Here is a 16402-nt window from a genome sequence, read left to right as displayed (position 1 = left end):
GACAGCCAGGTCTACACAGAGAAACCCTGCCTCAGAAAAAACAAAACAAAACAAAACAGATGGGTCCTGGTGTCAGGCTTTCAGCTTTGAATCTGCTATCACTGCTTAATATTAATTAAACGTAAAAGTATTTAGCCTTTAGCTGATCGTGGTAGCTCTTGCCATTAGCCCCAGCCCTGGGGAGATAAAGACGGGAGGATCTCTGAGTTCAAGGCCAATATGATCTACATACGGAGTTCCAGGCCAGCCAAGGCTACACATGAGACATTGTCTCAAACAAACAAGTTTTCAAACAACAGTCTTTTCCATGCTGCTCTGTATTTCTGTACTTTCTCTGGGTAATTATGAGGACCAAACTATTAGATACGAGTTAAGAGAACACAGTAAGTGAATTATTATAAACCCTCTCCTGAAAAAGAGGGGGAAAGAACGCTAGGCACCTAACAAATTAGTGGTTTAGACGTGGAATAAAGACCTACTATCCAGCGTAGCCTTCTATCAGACTTCCAAGTCCTCAGAGGTCCTAGTCATACAGGTTCACATGGAATGTATGAAAAATAGCAGAGTGCCCAGGTTTAAGGGCCAATCATAGCTTCTGCACTAGAAAGGAGGATGACGCCCATTTGCGACTCTCTAACCCGAATGACATAATTTCGGACCCTCAGGATATCTGGCTCCTACATCTAAACTCTTTTCGGCTGCATCTCGGGAGCGGCTCCCTGCCGCTACGCATGAAGGGACTCGTAGTTCTTTCCCACTCCCGCCTCCAAAGCCGCTCTGGCCTCGTTTTTCCCAGCAAGCTCCGCGCCAGTGTTGGCATTTGATTGGCTGCGGCAGGAGCGGGCTGTCCTGCTGGCAGCGGTTACCCGGGTTTCCGGTGCTCGGCCAGAACGGGGAACGCCGCCGTCGGACGTCCGTGCTGAGGTACGTTTCTTGGCTGTAGGCGGGACGAGCTCTTCAGAGGGTCTGTGGCCCAGGACGCGTTGGCTGCAGAGGAACAACCCATTCCGTGCGGGGTCGGTGGCTGTGCCGCCGCGCTGCGCATGCGTGCCGTGGGACGAGCTGGGGTGCGGGTGGCCTCCGCGGTTACAGGGGGTTGGGGGGAGGGGGAGGAGTCCCACGTGGGACCTGGCGGGGCGGGGGTCCGGTCGGGACTGGAGCATCCCGCCACGTCAGTCTGCGGCGCTGAGCCAATCCTGAGCTCCGGCTGCCGAGAGGGAGCCGAGTGGTGGTGGGAAGTGGCTTTCGGGAGAAAGGCCTCTTCCCTCACTCTTCTCAGGGCCGGCTCCTTTGCAGGGGACCTTGGAATCTCCGGCCAAGGCCGGCCAATTTGTTTGAAGCTTCGAGCGCCTGATTTTGAGATTTCTGATCTAGGTGGTGAAGAATTTTGAAGTCTAGGAAATAGCAACTGTGTCCTTAAAGGGTCTGCCCCCTTTCTGGCCTTGCAGATTACAATGAAGAACCAAGACAAAAAGAATGGGCCTGCTAAACACTCCAACCCGAAGAGCAGTCCGGGGCAACGGGAAGCAGGGCCAGAAGGAGCCCAAGGACGGCCCAGACAGACAGCTCCTGCGGCGGAAGCTGAAGGTTCCACAAGCCAGGCTCCTGGGAAGACCGAGGGTGTGTGCCAGCTCTGCTTTTCCACTGGGCAGAGGGAGGAGTTTCTGGTACTGGCCTTGCTGCTGAGGCCAGTGTTTACCCAGGAAGGAGGAAGTATAGAATGAAACAATGCCCATTCTGTGTGATCCTCGTGTTTTCTGGGGACATGATGGAGCTTCCCACTCTTAGCCCTGGAACGGAACGTTGGGAGCATGTTCTGACTGGTTTAAGCCAAATGACAATCAAATGAGGCACCCCACAAGCAAAGTCATATTCCCAGAAAAACACTTGCCAGCCAGTGAGGATTAATTGTCCTTCGTACTTGAGGCATTTGAGGAACTAGAAAAATAACCCAGAATGGGTTTTGAGAGGGAAAAGATGGATTAAAGCTGGGGGGAGGAGCTTCTGCTACATGCTAACCATCCCTCTTGCAGGCTTTACATCGTTGTCTTTTATGGTCTTAACAAGTACGTTTGGGTGTCAATAAGAAATAATTGTATCATTTTTATAAGTAAACTTGGGGTTTAAAAAAATTAAATTGAGGCCAGGCATAATGGCCCTCGCCTTTAATCCCAGCACTTGTGAAGCAGAGGGAGGAGGATCTCTGTGAGTTTGAGGTCAGTCTGGTCTACATTGTGAGTTCTGGGGCAGCTATGGCTCTGTAGAAAGACCTTGCCTCAAACAAATAAACAACTTAACCCAAACTAGTTAAGTTGTTAACTAGTGCATTTATCTGGGCCTAGAAAAAAAAATCCAAGCCATTGATGTAACCATTTTATTTTCATTCTGTGTCTTAATCTTTCTTGCTGTAGGAGCGCAAGCTAAAGCAGCTAAAGCAGCTCAGTCTGGGGCCGTCTGTGATGTCTCTGAGGAACTGAGCAGGCAGCTGGAAGATATTCTGAGTACATACTGTGTGGATAACAATCAGGGAGGCGCAGGTGAAGAGGGAGCACAGGGTGAGCCCGCTGAGCCGGAAGATGCCGAGAAGTCCCGAACCTACGAAGCAAGGAATGGGGAGCCCGAGCCAGGCATTCCAGTAGTCAATGGCGAGAAGGAGCCCTCTAAGGGGGAGCCTGGTACAGAAGAGATCCGAGCAAGTGATGAGGTCGGAGACCGAGACCACCGAAGGCCACAAGAAAAGAAGAAAGCCAAGGGTCTGGGTGAGAGAGGGCAGCTACTGGTGAGGGGAAGTAGCCCTGTCAGGACTCAGAAATCTGCTTCTCAAGACCACACATCCCCTGGGTTAATCAAAGGCAGGAATATAGGGTCATAGCATTGAGCTGTTCAGATCATTGACTTGGGCAAGGCCTCCTGGCCTTGGGAGCAAGTGGAGGCAGGACTCTGTCCAGCTCTCTCTATGAGGGTCTGGAGAACAGGAGGCCTAAGTAGACACTGTGCCAGCTAGCACCACACTTAGGCTTCTGCTTCACCTACGCATGTTCATGCCCCACTGCTGGGTTTTAGTTTCCCTTTTTCTACGGAAACAGAATCGGGCTACACCAAGGTTGTAATATCAAGTATCAAGATAAGCCAGGAAAGCCACAGACCTCTTGAGAATCAAGAGAGGGCCCGCTTCATCTGAAAAGTTGACTCCGGCTTGATTAGTCCCCCACTCTCAACTGACTAGCTGAATAACTGGCAACCAAAATAATACAGGCCAAGCAAGAGCCATCCATTGCTGGATGGGCAGTCTCCATGCTAATGTCTTGGGCCTTCCAAGGCTGACCGTTCAGGAGGCTGGTCTGTCTGAGTACAGGGAAAACAGTTGCAAGGCTTCCTGACTGAGAAGCAGGCAATGGCAGCCAGGCATGATGGTATATATTTTTAATCCCAGCACTTAAGAAGCAGGCAAGTAGATCTCTTGAATTCCAGGCAAGATAGCTACATAATAAGACTTTATCTCAAACAAATAAAAAGGGAGCAATGGCAATTCTTTAACGAGTAGGGCTGGGGTAATATGAATTTAGCATCCACTGATCTGGGTGTGGTAGTTTATGACTAACAGGGAACTAGGAGAAAAAGAGGCAGAAGGAGGATGAGTTCAAAGCCACCTTGGGCTGCATAGCAAGACCCTCTATCAAAAAAATACCTAGGCTAGGTGACACCATAACCATGTCATTGTCCCTGTTCCCTCCATTTGTTACCTGTGCTAACTTAAAAGATAAACTTTTTGCCTTTTTTTTAAGTCATAGAATTGCCTATGAAAGAGACATTCATTTTAAACATAACTGTGTAGCAATGTCTAATTTTTCAAGGAATATCAGACTTGTTGTTGTTCAGAAGGACCTTTGTGCTGAAACGGTAGCCCTGAATTTATCAGCAGGCTTACTTTTTTCCTGCTGATAATGTTTTAAAATAGGTTTTCCTCTCACCAGCTGTGCTTACCAAGGAGACTGACCCGCTCATCTGATAAGTAGTGGCGCTACAGCCACTACTTAAGTTGCAGTGGTAATGGGCAGTGAAGCTGCAGGGGTGAGCTGGTCCCGGCTCTTAACGAAGCGCCAGTCTAACAGGGAAAATTACACTGCCAGTGAGGGTTGTAGGCCTGAGCTGAGAGGGAAGCCCCAAGAACGGGGTGCATGTCTTTGCTCCCTGTGCCTTCCAGGGAAGGAGATCACTTTGCTGATGCAGACACTGAACACGCTGAGTACCCCCGAGGAGAAGCTGGCTGCGCTGTGCAAGAAGTATGCCGAGCTGGTCAGTCCCTCCCCCTCTCCCTCCTGGTCCCCTCCCTGCCTTTGGAAAGTCACATGCTACCTAGGGTAGGGGCTGGGGTGCAGGAACAGGTATCTGCCTTAATTCCTGTTAACTTTTTTTTTTTTTTAATTCTCCCACTCTAACCTGTTACATGAGAAATTAGTCTTCAGTCAGCCACTTAAAGGCTGACAGAGGAGAAACCTCATAGGTCAGTTTCTCAAAGAATGATCCCAGGTGCTAGAATCCTGGTGTCAGTCCCATATATTGTGGAGTCATGTCTTTTTGTTTGTTTGTTTGCAAGACAGGCTTTCTCTGTGTAGCCTTGGCTATCCTGGACTCTTGTAGACCTGGCTGGTCTCAAACTTGAGATCCGCCTGCCTCTGTCTCTGGGATTACAGGCGGGCGCCATCATGCCCTGCTGTGTGGTTGTATCTTTGTGTTTCTACATGCATCTCTCCAACGTGTTTCACCTCTGGTTTGTCATCTCTGTGATAGCACTTGGCCTTTTGCCTCCTCAGCTCCTAGTTCCAAGTAAAGTGAAAGTTAGCTCTGGGAGCTTGATCCAGTTCAGGTTCAATTCTGGAGACAAGGAGCTGGGTGCGGTGGCGCACACCTGTAATTCCAGCATGCACTTGAGAGCCAGAGGCTCTCAGAGGTGAATCTCTGGGAGTCCAAGACCATGAGTTCAGGACAGCCAGGACTGTTAACAGAGAAACCCTGTCTCAAAACATCAAAAAAAAGTCTTCCTTAGTGGTCTCTGTTGGATCATGAGAAGTACCAGCTGTGGGCCAGGCTTAGTGATACATACCTTAATTCCTTGAGGCAGAGGAATCAAGAACGCAAGGCTCACCTGGACTATGTAACCTTGTCTTGAAAAAAATGCCAGTGTGGTCGTGCCACCTTTCTCATTGTAAAAATGTTGAGTGGGTTTTGGGGGTGGAGAGATACATAGATACATAGAGAGACGGCTCGGGTTAGGAACAGTGGCTGTTCTTCCAGATGACTTGGGTTTGATTCTAAGCACCCACAAGGCAGCACAGCCATCTATAACCATCTATTTCTGATTCTAGGCGATCTGACTCCAAGAGTGCCAGGCACACAGGTGTTGATTAGACATAGATGAAAGCAAACACCAACACACTTTAAGTAAAATTAAAAGAGGTCCAGAGCCTGTGAAGACCTTTAATCCCAGCACCTTGGAGACAGAGGCATGTGAATCTCTTGAGTTCAAGGCCAGCCTGGGCTACCGAGTTCCAGAAAGAACAGAGAAGATAAAGTTCGCTTTGGAAGGATTTAACTAGGGAAACATTGATACTGCAAAAGAGGAGCAATAGAGCTACAAGGATAATGTGCTAAATATACGAGAGAGCTAAGACCTAGCCCACAAGGAGAGTGCTCCACCAGAGAGGGAGCCAGCTGTGCTGGTGAGCCCCTGCTTTCTGTAAAAGGAACTTTTATTTCCCTGTTTCAGTTGTCTCGGGCTTACTGCCTCCTGCTAACCTAGGACTAGTCCCAGAAGCTTCTAGCGTCTGTACAATCTACCCGAGAATGTTTTCAGCCTCTCTACTTAACTGCTGAGTAAGCTCACCCTTTCTTGTTCCTCCTGAGCTCTGGGCTGGCTGGTTCAACTCAGCTATTCTGGCTCAAACTCCTTTCCCAGCTGACTTATTCAATCTGGCTTCTCTCTGGACCTCTGAATTGCTCTGCTTGGCCTCAAACTAACTTCAGCAATCTGATCTAATCTTTTGGCTCTTCATTCTCTGGCTCATTTGGTCTTCACCTGAGTTCTCTCTCTCTCTCTCTCTCTCTCTCTCTCTCTCTCTCTCTCTGCAACCTGTCTCTTATTAGTCCAGGTAAAACTGCCTCTCCCCTCCTCATTCTCAGTGTTGCCCTTAATTAGCTGCCCTTTCCTCTCTGTTCTTGTGAGAGTTGGGTATATCCTATACTGTCAACTCTTTCTCTGATTTGCCACATTTTCTGCCACTCAATTAGACATCGCTTTCAAACATGGGTGCTTTCTTCTACAAACTAACTCTACCTTTTTGTTTATAATTAAAGGCATGTACCATCACACCTGGACCTAAGCTTTTCTTTTCCTGAAACTTGCTCTATACTAGTCTGATCTTGAACTCAGATCTGCTTGCCTCTGTTTCCTGGATTAAAGGGGTGTGTGTATTCCAGCCTGATCACACAGACCTAGAAGATCTTTGGATGTCCTCTCTTGCCAGAACAGCCATGTTGTAAATTAAAATTCCTCTTCAGGTTTCTTCTGGATTTTCTGAGAAATGAGAATGAGGACCGTATCTAGGAGCAGAGATGTGAAGAGGAGAAAAATTATTGTGTCGGAAAGGGTATAGATCACAGGAGAAAGTGGTAGCTTTTCTGGCCAGGTGGAAGTCTTTCAAGGATTGATATCTGAGTTTAGAGGAAGACTCTTTAAATAGGATTTCTTTAGTACTGGTGAAACATAAACAGGAAGGGGCCAAGTCAGTAGAATATTCATTAATATTACTAAGTCAGGTAAGAAGGTGAGTCAGGTAGAACAGAATGAACGGTCAGTAGGTTGGAAGTCTAGAGACTGTGAGGACCATAAATACTGACCTAAGGAAACTGTGGTAGTCCTGGCCTGGACTGACAGAGTTGGAACTGTGCTGCCCAAGACAACAGCCTCTCTAATGGATACATGGCTAGTCTGATATCGGTCTGCTCGGGTGTGGGAACTACATCAGGTTTTAGAGACCTAAGATAAAAATGTAAACTGTCTCAAGTTGATTTTATTTTGAAATTCTAATATTTAAAGCTTATTGGTAGAGTGCTGGGCCAGTCTGGGTAAATTATTCAACACCTTCCAGTAAAAGTTAGATTTCAGAGCTGGGCATGATAATCTCCAGGCTGGTTGGTATCTGTAATCTGTAGGCTGAGGCTAGAGAGTTATAAATTTAGAGATCAGCCCTGGTCTACTTAGTGAGTTCAAGGACAGTATGGGTTAAATGGCATTACCTTGTCTCAAAAAAAGAAAGTTTAAATTTCACCTTTTTACTTTTTAGTGTGGCCACTAGAAGATTATTTTGTCTCTCCCCCCCCCCCCCCCCCCGGGGGCTGAGGCCCAAACCTTGTAGCCTATGCTTGCTAGGCAAGTGCTCTACCACTGAGCTAAATCCCCAACCCCCCACTAGAAGATTATAATCTTTTACATGGGTTGATTTGCAAGGCTGGATGTCCTCATGGAGGAGGAGCTATGCTGGAAAGGATTAGGTCTGTGGAAGGGGTTAAAGACTGTAGAGTCAGGAGAATTAGAAGGACTTTCTGTCAAGGAAATAGCCACAAAGAAAAGTAATAGTCATAGCAAAGCAGTGATGGTGGGCGTCTTTAATCCAAGCATTCAGGAGGCAGAGGCAGGTGGATCTCTGCATTCAAGACTAGCCTGGTCTACAGAGTGAGTTCCAAGATATTGAGGGGCTGGCTGTTACCCAGAGAAACCCTGTCTCAGAAAACCAAAGGAAATTCGATGTGGTGGTGCATGTCTGTAATTCCAGCACTCCTTTAATCGGAGCACGAAGGCAGAGACAAGGCAGATCTCTGTGAGTTCAAGGCCAGCCTGGTCTACAAGTTGAGTCCAGGACAGCCAAGGCTACACAGAGAAACCCTGTCTCAGGGGGAAAAAAAAAGTGAGAGAGTAGCAGTTGTGAGAAAACGGTGTTTTGAGAAAGGAGTCCAGTGCTGACAATCTGTGACATGGTCGCAGATTAGTTGACTGATGGAGTGTGGACAGCCAACAAGTCTGGACCGTGTGATCGTACAGTGTGTCTATGGAGTCAGACCTGGGATAGAAGCTGAGATCTGACTTCTGGTCTTAGTGAGCATTCATTCTCATTTCCCTAAGACGGGCCTTTGGGTTGGTCTGAGAAGGTACTGCGGGGGCTTACAAGCTCTAGTGGTTTTTGTCTGTGAGCTTGCTCTTGTCTGAGCTGTGGTGGCTGGAGTAGCTACAGAGCTGTGTGATACCCCTCCCGACACTCATTGCCCTCCTCTCTCAGCTGGAAGAACACCGGAACTCACAGAAACAGATGAAGCTTCTGCAGAAGAAGCAGAGCCAGCTTGTGCAGGAGAAGGACCATCTGCGTGGCGAGCATAGCAAGGCTGTCTTGGCCCGAAGCAAGCTTGAGAGCCTGTGCCGGGAGCTGCAGCGCCACAACCGATCCCTGAAGGTAAGCCAGTTCAGTCACTGGACTTTGTGGGCTTTCTTCTTGGAAAGCAGCTGCAGCTATGCTATACCGTGAGTTCTAGCACAGCTTGGATTACATAGGAAAACTAATGGTGGGAAAAAGCTGGTGTGGTGCTGTATGCTTTTAGTCCCAGCACTGGGGAGACAGAAGCAGGTAGATCTCTGTGAGTTTGAGGCAGCCTAGTCTACAGAGAGAGTCCAAGTCAGACAAGGCTACACAGAGAAGCTGTCTCAAAACACACACACACACACACACACACACACACACACACACACACTGAAACCCACAATGATCTGTCTTGACTCACACTTTGAGATGCTCTAGTCTATAAACTGGTGCACTCACTCCACTGCTTTCAGAATGTGATGAGGGAGACAGAAACAGAACATGACCAGAATATATGGTATAGCAAAAGTGCTCAAGAGGATGCATCCAGCAAGCTAAAATGTAACCCCATGAACAGTGTCTAATTGCCTAATTTTCACAACTCTGCCAGCCCTGAATAGTACTGAATTTTATTATCTTGTTCTCTGTGGGAACAGGAGGGAATAAAGCACATTCAAACCAGAACACAAATTGAAACAAGCAGGAATACTTAATCTAGAATTTGGAAACAAGAATTCAGGAGATCCAAGCTGCCTCAGAGTGGCATTTAACATGTATTCTGGGTTTTTCTAGGGAGAGAGAGAGTCACTTGATAACTCCTGATTTACAGAGGGGCACATTAGGAAACCCCATTTTATGATATCCTGCAGCCTAGGTGCTCCTTATTTTGGGACCAGGAATGCTGTTGGCAAAGACTATGGACTGGTCAGGGAAGCTTTGTGCAGTGTTGGGAGCTATGGGTGATGGTTTGAGGGCTGGCTTCCCCTCTTCAGGAAGAAGGTGTGCAGCGAGCCCGTGAGGAGGAAGAAAAGCGCAAAGAGGTGACATCACACTTCCAGGTGACACTGAATGACATTCAGCTGCAGATGGAACAGCATAATGAGCGAAACTCCAAGCTACGCCAAGAGAATATGGAGCTGGCTGAGAGACTCAAGAAGTTGATTGAGCAATACGAGCTTCGTGAAGAGGTGAGGTGATGGTGGCCAGCTGTAGTGAGTGCCAGGGACGGGGGCAGCCCTCAGCAGGCCTGTTCTTGCTCTTCCTTCAAAAGATTTGTTACACGTGGCAAGGAACTGAAATGGAAAGAAGAGATTTGACCCCCAGTGCTTATCTCCAGTGCATGACCTAGATCTGTGGACTGTTCAGTTCTAGAGTGGAGGTGTCCGTGTCCTTGTCAGACACAATGAGGTGCGGGAGGAGCCTTGCCAAGGACATTGGGATTAGGATGAGAAGGGATGAAGTGCCTTCTTTCCTAGAGTTGTGGTGTCCTTGAAAGGGAACTCCTGACAGGCAGGCCCCATTTATGCCCTCTCTACAGCATATCGACAAAGTCTTCAAACATAAGGATCTGCAGCAGCAGCTGGTGGATGCCAAGCTCCAGCAGGCCCAGGAGATGCTGAAGGAGGCAGAGGAGCGGCACCAGCGGGAGAAGGAGTTTGTGAGGCTCTGGCCCCAGGGCTGTGGTGGGGACTACACAGAAGTGGGTGGGTTCTGGCTTAGCTCAGGGTCTAGTTCATATGGAAGGGAGAGGTTTGCTGCTTGTGCATACAGAAGTGAGGGCGGTGTCCTCAGTGGGTCCAGTGCTGTGTAAAGAAGGCCACGCACACCAGGGTCTGCTGACAGGTTCTGGGTCCTGTCTTGCAAATAGCTCCTGAAAGAAGCAGTGGAGTCCCAGAGGATGTGCGAGCTGATGAAGCAGCAGGAGGCTCACTTGAAGCAGCAGGTGAGAGCACAGCCTGACCTGGGGTTTCCGAGTCACCTTGACAGGGGCCCGTCTCTGGGGGGTGAAAGCAAGACCCTTAGGCCATCTACCGTGTCGGTCTCAGCCAGGTCTTTTATTTATTTTATGTGGGGTTTTGTGTGTGTGTGTCTTTTTCTTCCAAAACATGGTTCGTCTGTGTAGTCCTGGATATTCTGGAACTCACTCTGTAGACCAGGCTGGCATTGAACTCACAGAGATCAACTTGCCTCTGGCTCCCTAAGTGCTGGGATTAAAGGCGTGGGCCACCAAGCCCAGCTGTTGTTTCCACATGCCAACTTCTTCCAAAAGCTTACTTTCACGTTTTCTCTTGTTGGAACATATCCATCGTGTACATGGCTTTTGCTTTTACTGGGAAATGATATCTTGGTAGAATGTTTTTATCAGGGGGCCAAAGACCTAGCTGAATTGTGTTGTCCAGAAGAGCCTTCAGAGAAACCCAGCCTCACCTGTGATTCTCTCATCCAGCTTGCCCTGTACACAGAGAAGTTTGAGGAGTTCCAGAATACACTTTCCAAAAGCAGCGAAGTATTCACCACATTCAAACAGGAAATGGAAAAGGTAACCACAGAGGGCTCAGCATTGAAGCCCTCCGGGTGGGGTGCCTCAGGAGCGGTTCATAGATCAAAAAGAGGTGCTTAAAGGGATCGCCTCCTCTCCTTTTCCCAGAAGGGAGAGTTTGTGGGGTTTAGGGTTTGTTTTGGTTTTTTTTGTTTTTTTTTTTTCTTCTATTATTTGATTTTATTTCATTATTGATGTTGGAATTTTAAATAGCAGAGAATATACATTCTACTAGGGCTTCAATTGTGGCCTTTTTAAACATTTTTTAAAAATTTATCCTTGGGTGCTGGAGAGATGGCTCAGTGGTTAAGAGCACTGCCTGCTCTTCCAAAGGACCCAGGTTCAATTCCCAGCACCCACATGGCAGCTCACGACTGTCTGTAACTCCAGTTTCAAGGGATCTGACACCTTAACTCTAATGTACATAAAATTTAAAAATAACAAAATTATAAAAAATAATTATTCTTTAGAGACAGTATCTCTACATTATGGGGGGAGGTGTGTGTGTATGGGGAATATGTACACCACAGAATGCACATGGGGGTCCAAGGACAGTTTGCAGAAGTTGATTCTGTGGGTTTCAGGCATGGCACTCATTATCAGGCTTGGCAGCAAGTTCTTCCTTTACTTCCTAAGCAATCTTGTCAGCCCCTCAGTGGTCAACTTCATTTGAGGCTCTCAATTGGTTTAGATGTGAAGACAGCCTAACTCCAACCTTTTTTCTTCCATCTGTGTTATAACAGATGACAAAGAAGATCAAGAAGCTGGAGAAAGAAACCACCATGTATCGGTCCCGGTGGGAGAGCAGCAATAAGGCTTTGCTGGAGATGGCTGAAGAGGTGGGTAGACGGGGATGGCTGGGCTGGCTCCAGTTGGTGTCCATCAGGTGTTTTCCTCCGAATCTTTCTGTCAGTGACACTGCACACATGAAGTAGGGCTGCATTTCCAGGCTATTTATCCAAGTGCAGTGACAGTGCTGGCTGCTGCCCTTAGCAGGGCTGTGGAGCCCAGAGGAGCAGAGCTGATGACCAGCAAGCAGTGGGTACAATGGTTAGTGTGGTCACATGGAGAACATCCCAGAGAGCTGTGACTGGCTTGTCATGTACAAGACAGACACTGACACTGGTGTAGCAAGAGCTGGGAGCCAGACGTAACAGATGGCTCTGTTATTTTTATTTTTTTGCAAGAGGTAGTTCTCCCAAGTGTTTGATACTTGTTGCTTCTTCTGAGACCTGAGGTTGGTCAGTAGTCCTTAAACAGTTGAGACAGTTTCAAGGTGCCAGTGCTTTGCCATGCCATCTGGTGGAAAAGTAGAGGAATATGTTGTCTGGCGACAAAGTCACACCTGCAACTAGGACTGTTTACTACAGGGGCCAGCTTTTGGTTTTCAGCTGCGCAAGTGTGAAGAAATGAGTGCCTCACTGGACATTCCATTTCTCTACCTAGAAAACTCTCCGGGATAAAGAGCTGGAAGGCCTACAGGTGAAAATCCAGCGGCTGGAGAAGCTGTGCCGAGCCCTGCAGACAGAGCGCAATGATCTGAACAAGAGGGTACAGGACCTAACTGCTGGTGGCCAGGCCTCCCTCACTGACATTGGCACTGAGCGGAGGCCAGAGGCTGCCACTGCCTCCAGGGAACAAGGTGTTGAGAGTCCTGGAGCTCAACCATCCAGCTCTCCAAGGGCCACAGAAGCTCCTGGCTGCCCTGGAGCACCAAGCACAGAAATAGTAGGCCAAACAGGGCCCCGGGAGCCTACCTCTGCCACCGCCTAGAGATCATGGTGCTTGGGCATGCTTGGAAGGGAGCAGCAGCCCAGTCAGGCCTGGTCCATTCAAGGCTCCCACGCTGAGCAGCCCAGTGCTGAGGCCAGGGTGCTCTGACCTGGAGGGCATTGGACACTTTGCAATTTTGAATTTTGTGGGTTAGTCTTACTAACTGGATGGGGCGGGTGTGCAAGACCTCATGCAGTTACATAGCTGACACCTGTAGGTGTTCTGTGGACTTTCATCAAGGGTGAGGTATACAGATGAGGTTGGTGACTTCTCTGCCAACTGAAGAGTCTTATGAGATATCATCTGTAGCTGCCATCACAGTAAGCCGGCAGGTCAAATGACTTGAACATTTTCCTGCCCGGTAGGAGGTTCAGACCCCTCTTGGCCCTTTTCAGAGTTCGTGACAAGTGGAAACACCCAGGCCTGGACTCCTCTCTTGTAAGCAGAACTTGGGCAGTTTGGGCTCCTGTCACTGCCCCGGCGGTTCCATTGCTTCTCTTAACCTGGAAATGGTATCCCTGGCAGCGCCTTTGTGGGAAACAGCTAGCAGCTGGGTTCCCTCCCTGCCCAGGACCTGGAAGCTGGAGGGTGTGCCTGTATGGGAAGGGCCCCTCAGGCAGCTTTCCCCCTGTAGTGCCAGGGCCAGGCCAGTGCTGCTTCTCAGTTCTCAGTAGCCTTATCATTCACAGGTGCCTCTAGCCTGCACAATGATTGACAAAAGGTCACCCAAAGGATTTTTTTTGGAGGGTTTTGTTTTTGTTTTGCATTAGAGTTTGTATTAAAGATCTCCGAAGGAAGAAAGGGATACTCCAGCAGTGGTCCCAGGTGCCTGGCCAGCCTGTCAGGGTCCTTTGCCATACGGGTGACAGGGTGTCCTGTTTGGGAAGATGAGATGATGAAGCGAAAGGAAGAGGCTTCTAATGGCTTTGCCACAAACTTGCCTATGGGTGTCAGCCTGGGAGGCTACCACTAATTCCCGTCTCTGTCTCCATGTGCCCCTTGCTGGGCCCCAGCTCCAGATGCCTCTTGGCTTATGGGCGCTTTTTTTGCTCCTCTCCCCTCCCAACTTAGAAGAGCAATTTTTGAGGCCTGCTCTGGTGCCATTTCCTAGCACTCTCTTGGCCAAAAAAATGAGTCCTTGTATTTCACTTCTGCCTGAGCCTCGGAGAGGTATCTGGTAGGTGAATAAGTAGTAAGGACAGACTGATCCCAAGACCAAAACAACTGCAGGGAGTTGTGTTTGCCTTCTCCCCACCCCCCTCACAATGTTCTGTGTCCTTTGTGGCCGCTCTGTGCAGGAGTTCTTGTTGCACACCTGCCAGGGTGTTGGCCAGTTTACACAGCGGCTTTCTGGAGTAACAGTTGGAAGCTGAGGCTCAGCTTGCCTAAGCCAAGTGGACCATATTGGATGAAATTTTGCTTCTTGTATTTCAACTATTGCATTATCTATCCTGCACGTTCCTGTCTTTTGTAACTAGCCCCTGAGCCTCCACATACACACATTCAGATTGAGCTGGATGTATGGTGGATCCCTGTAATCCCAGAACTCAACAGGATGGTGAACTCCCGACCAGTCTGGGCTTAGGAAGCAGGACCTTTTTTCAGTAGACCAAAAGCTAAAAGTCTTAAGGGAGAACATCACGTGCTTATAATGAGAAATGGCAAATTATTACCCCATCCCCATGTTGGACACCTCCATTTCGAGTACTTGCTGCCCTGGTATATTTGTTCACTCAGGGTGCCCAGTAGCTGTGTGAATGTTGAGGCTTTGTGATCTCCAGCTGGAATCTGTTGTCCTGTGGAATTTCTCCCAAGGTTTTTTTTCCCGCCCTTGGAAATCATAGTGTTCTTCCTGATGCAGTAAGGCCTCGTGACCCCTATCCAGGCTGAGATCTGAACTGTTAACCCATGGGGCTTGCTAGGTCGCAGAGGTGTAAGGATAAGGCATCTTCTGCCTCCTTGAAAATGGAAAAGCCTGATGTGGCCCACAGAATTGGCCTGCCTCACTTCAGCTACCTCTTAAAGCCTGTACAGGGGTTGCAGCCATTGGGTCTCTGCTAGGCTAGGAGGCTACAGAGCATCAGTAGAACCTTGGCTAATGTCTCCATCCACTTGTAGGCAACCAGGGCGATGTATAGATGGTAATCATTTCCTTCTCTTCCTCTCCACTGACCAAATTTGTTTTTGTTTTTTGCGACAGGGTTTCTCTGTGTAGCCTTGGCTGTTCTGGACTCTTTGCAGACCAGGCTGGCCTGGAACTCCCAGATCTGCCTGCATCTGCCTCCCTGAGTGCTGGGACTGAAGGCGTGCACCACCTTTCGGCTCTTACTTTTTGTTTTGTTTTCTTTTTCCACTGACCAAATCTTAACCGTCACCATAGCTGCTCTGCTTTCCAAAGTCAGCCCAGGAGCCTGGGCCAGCTGCAGGGAAATGGCCTGTCTGTGAGTGAGGGCCAGTGCCTTCCTCACTTGGGTGAGTCCCATGCACATGACCTCATTTTAGGACCAAGAGCTGTGTTGGTTTCTTAGATTGTTAGCTTTTTTCTAGAGGACCATAGTGGGTGCAGCTTAGAGCCCAGGCCCTTGGCTTACTCGCCAACAGTGATATTTAGGTCCTTGTCCAGTTGAGAGCTTTGTGTACACCATGTCAGCAGCCCTTTTGTCTTTGTTTTCCATGAGGCTTCTGGACCATGGGCAGAGCTCAGGCACTTTGTGTAAGAATGTTTTCCTGTAAAGATGGGTTATTTAACCCTCCCCATCATGTTACTCCTAGGGAGGCCAGTGGAGCCCAGGTGTCTGCAGGAAGGCCGAGGCCTCCTGGCAGCTGCTCCAGCCCTCCCACTTCAATAGCAGGGTGGATTGCTGGGCATCTGACTACCCCTCTTGACCAGTGGGGTAGGAGGGCAGCCTCTGTCCCCATAATTGCTTTCCTTTGCCACCCACACTTGTTTAAGGTTGTGCTGACAGCTTTCCCCCTTCCTTTCTCCCCTTACCAGTCTACTTTTGGTATATTCACAAAAGCCAGGGACTTGATATTGATGTATTTTACAACACATTAAATAGTCTGTTGCCTTACTTGTATCTCTGCTAATCAGATCATTTGGTATTTCTGGATCCTAGTCCTCTCCATTGTTATAAACTTGTATGGATCTTCAAAGTGGCCATGGCAGTATCCTGGCATCCAGCATCTTTCAGACTGTCCTGCCTGAGCTGTGTTTGCTCTTGCCATAGAACATCAAAGACTTGAGACTTTTTTTAAATTTCAGTAAGGTGTGGTACACACCCATAATCCCAGCAGTGAAAGGCTGAGGCATTATTGCTCTTGAGTTCAAGGCTACCTTGGGCTACATCAGCTAGAGTTATATACTGAAACCCTTCTCAAGGGCGAGGAGCATCCCCTTAGTCCCAATACAGGAGGATGTCTATTTGAGGCTAGCCTGATGGGCTTAGAGTGTTCCAGACTAGCAAGTGCCGAAGTGAGATCCTGTCTTAAAGACAGGGTGGGAATGCTGTGGAGGGGAGCTGCGAGGTGCCTCACCAGGTGAAGCCGCTCCCCCACATGGTGGGGAGAATGCACTCCAAGCTGTCTTTTGCCCCGTAAGTGAGCACATCTTGGCACAGCCACATATGTGCATACAGTGAATAAAAACTTCTAAGTGACTAGTGAGAGGGAAGATACTTTT

The 16402-nt window shown here is 48.5% G+C and overlaps 1 protein-coding gene across 1 annotated transcript; it reads left to right on the top strand.

Annotated features, from left to right (window-relative positions):
• The first annotated feature begins 820 nt into the window (after positions 1-820).
• Positions 821-15800, top strand: Txlna (taxilin alpha). The gene is made up of 11 exons (XM_055610885.1): positions 821-924; positions 1449-1620; positions 2412-2759; positions 4205-4296; positions 8334-8504; positions 9401-9595; positions 9946-10065; positions 10276-10350; positions 10855-10947; positions 11691-11786; positions 12394-15800. The coding sequence occupies exons 2-11, from the start codon at positions 1455-1457 to the stop codon at positions 12718-12720; spliced, it is 1683 nt and encodes a 560-aa protein (XP_055466860.1). The 5' UTR covers positions 821-924; positions 1449-1454; the 3' UTR covers positions 12721-15800.
• The last annotated feature ends 602 nt before the right edge of the window (positions 15801-16402 follow it).

This window comes from Psammomys obesus, unplaced genomic scaffold (assembly GCF_907164565.1).
Source record: "Psammomys obesus unplaced genomic scaffold, mPsaObe1.curated_primary_1811, whole genome shotgun sequence".
Taxonomy (NCBI): domain Eukaryota; kingdom Metazoa; phylum Chordata; class Mammalia; order Rodentia; family Muridae; genus Psammomys; species Psammomys obesus.
This window is presented reverse-complemented; position numbering and strand designations above follow the sequence as displayed.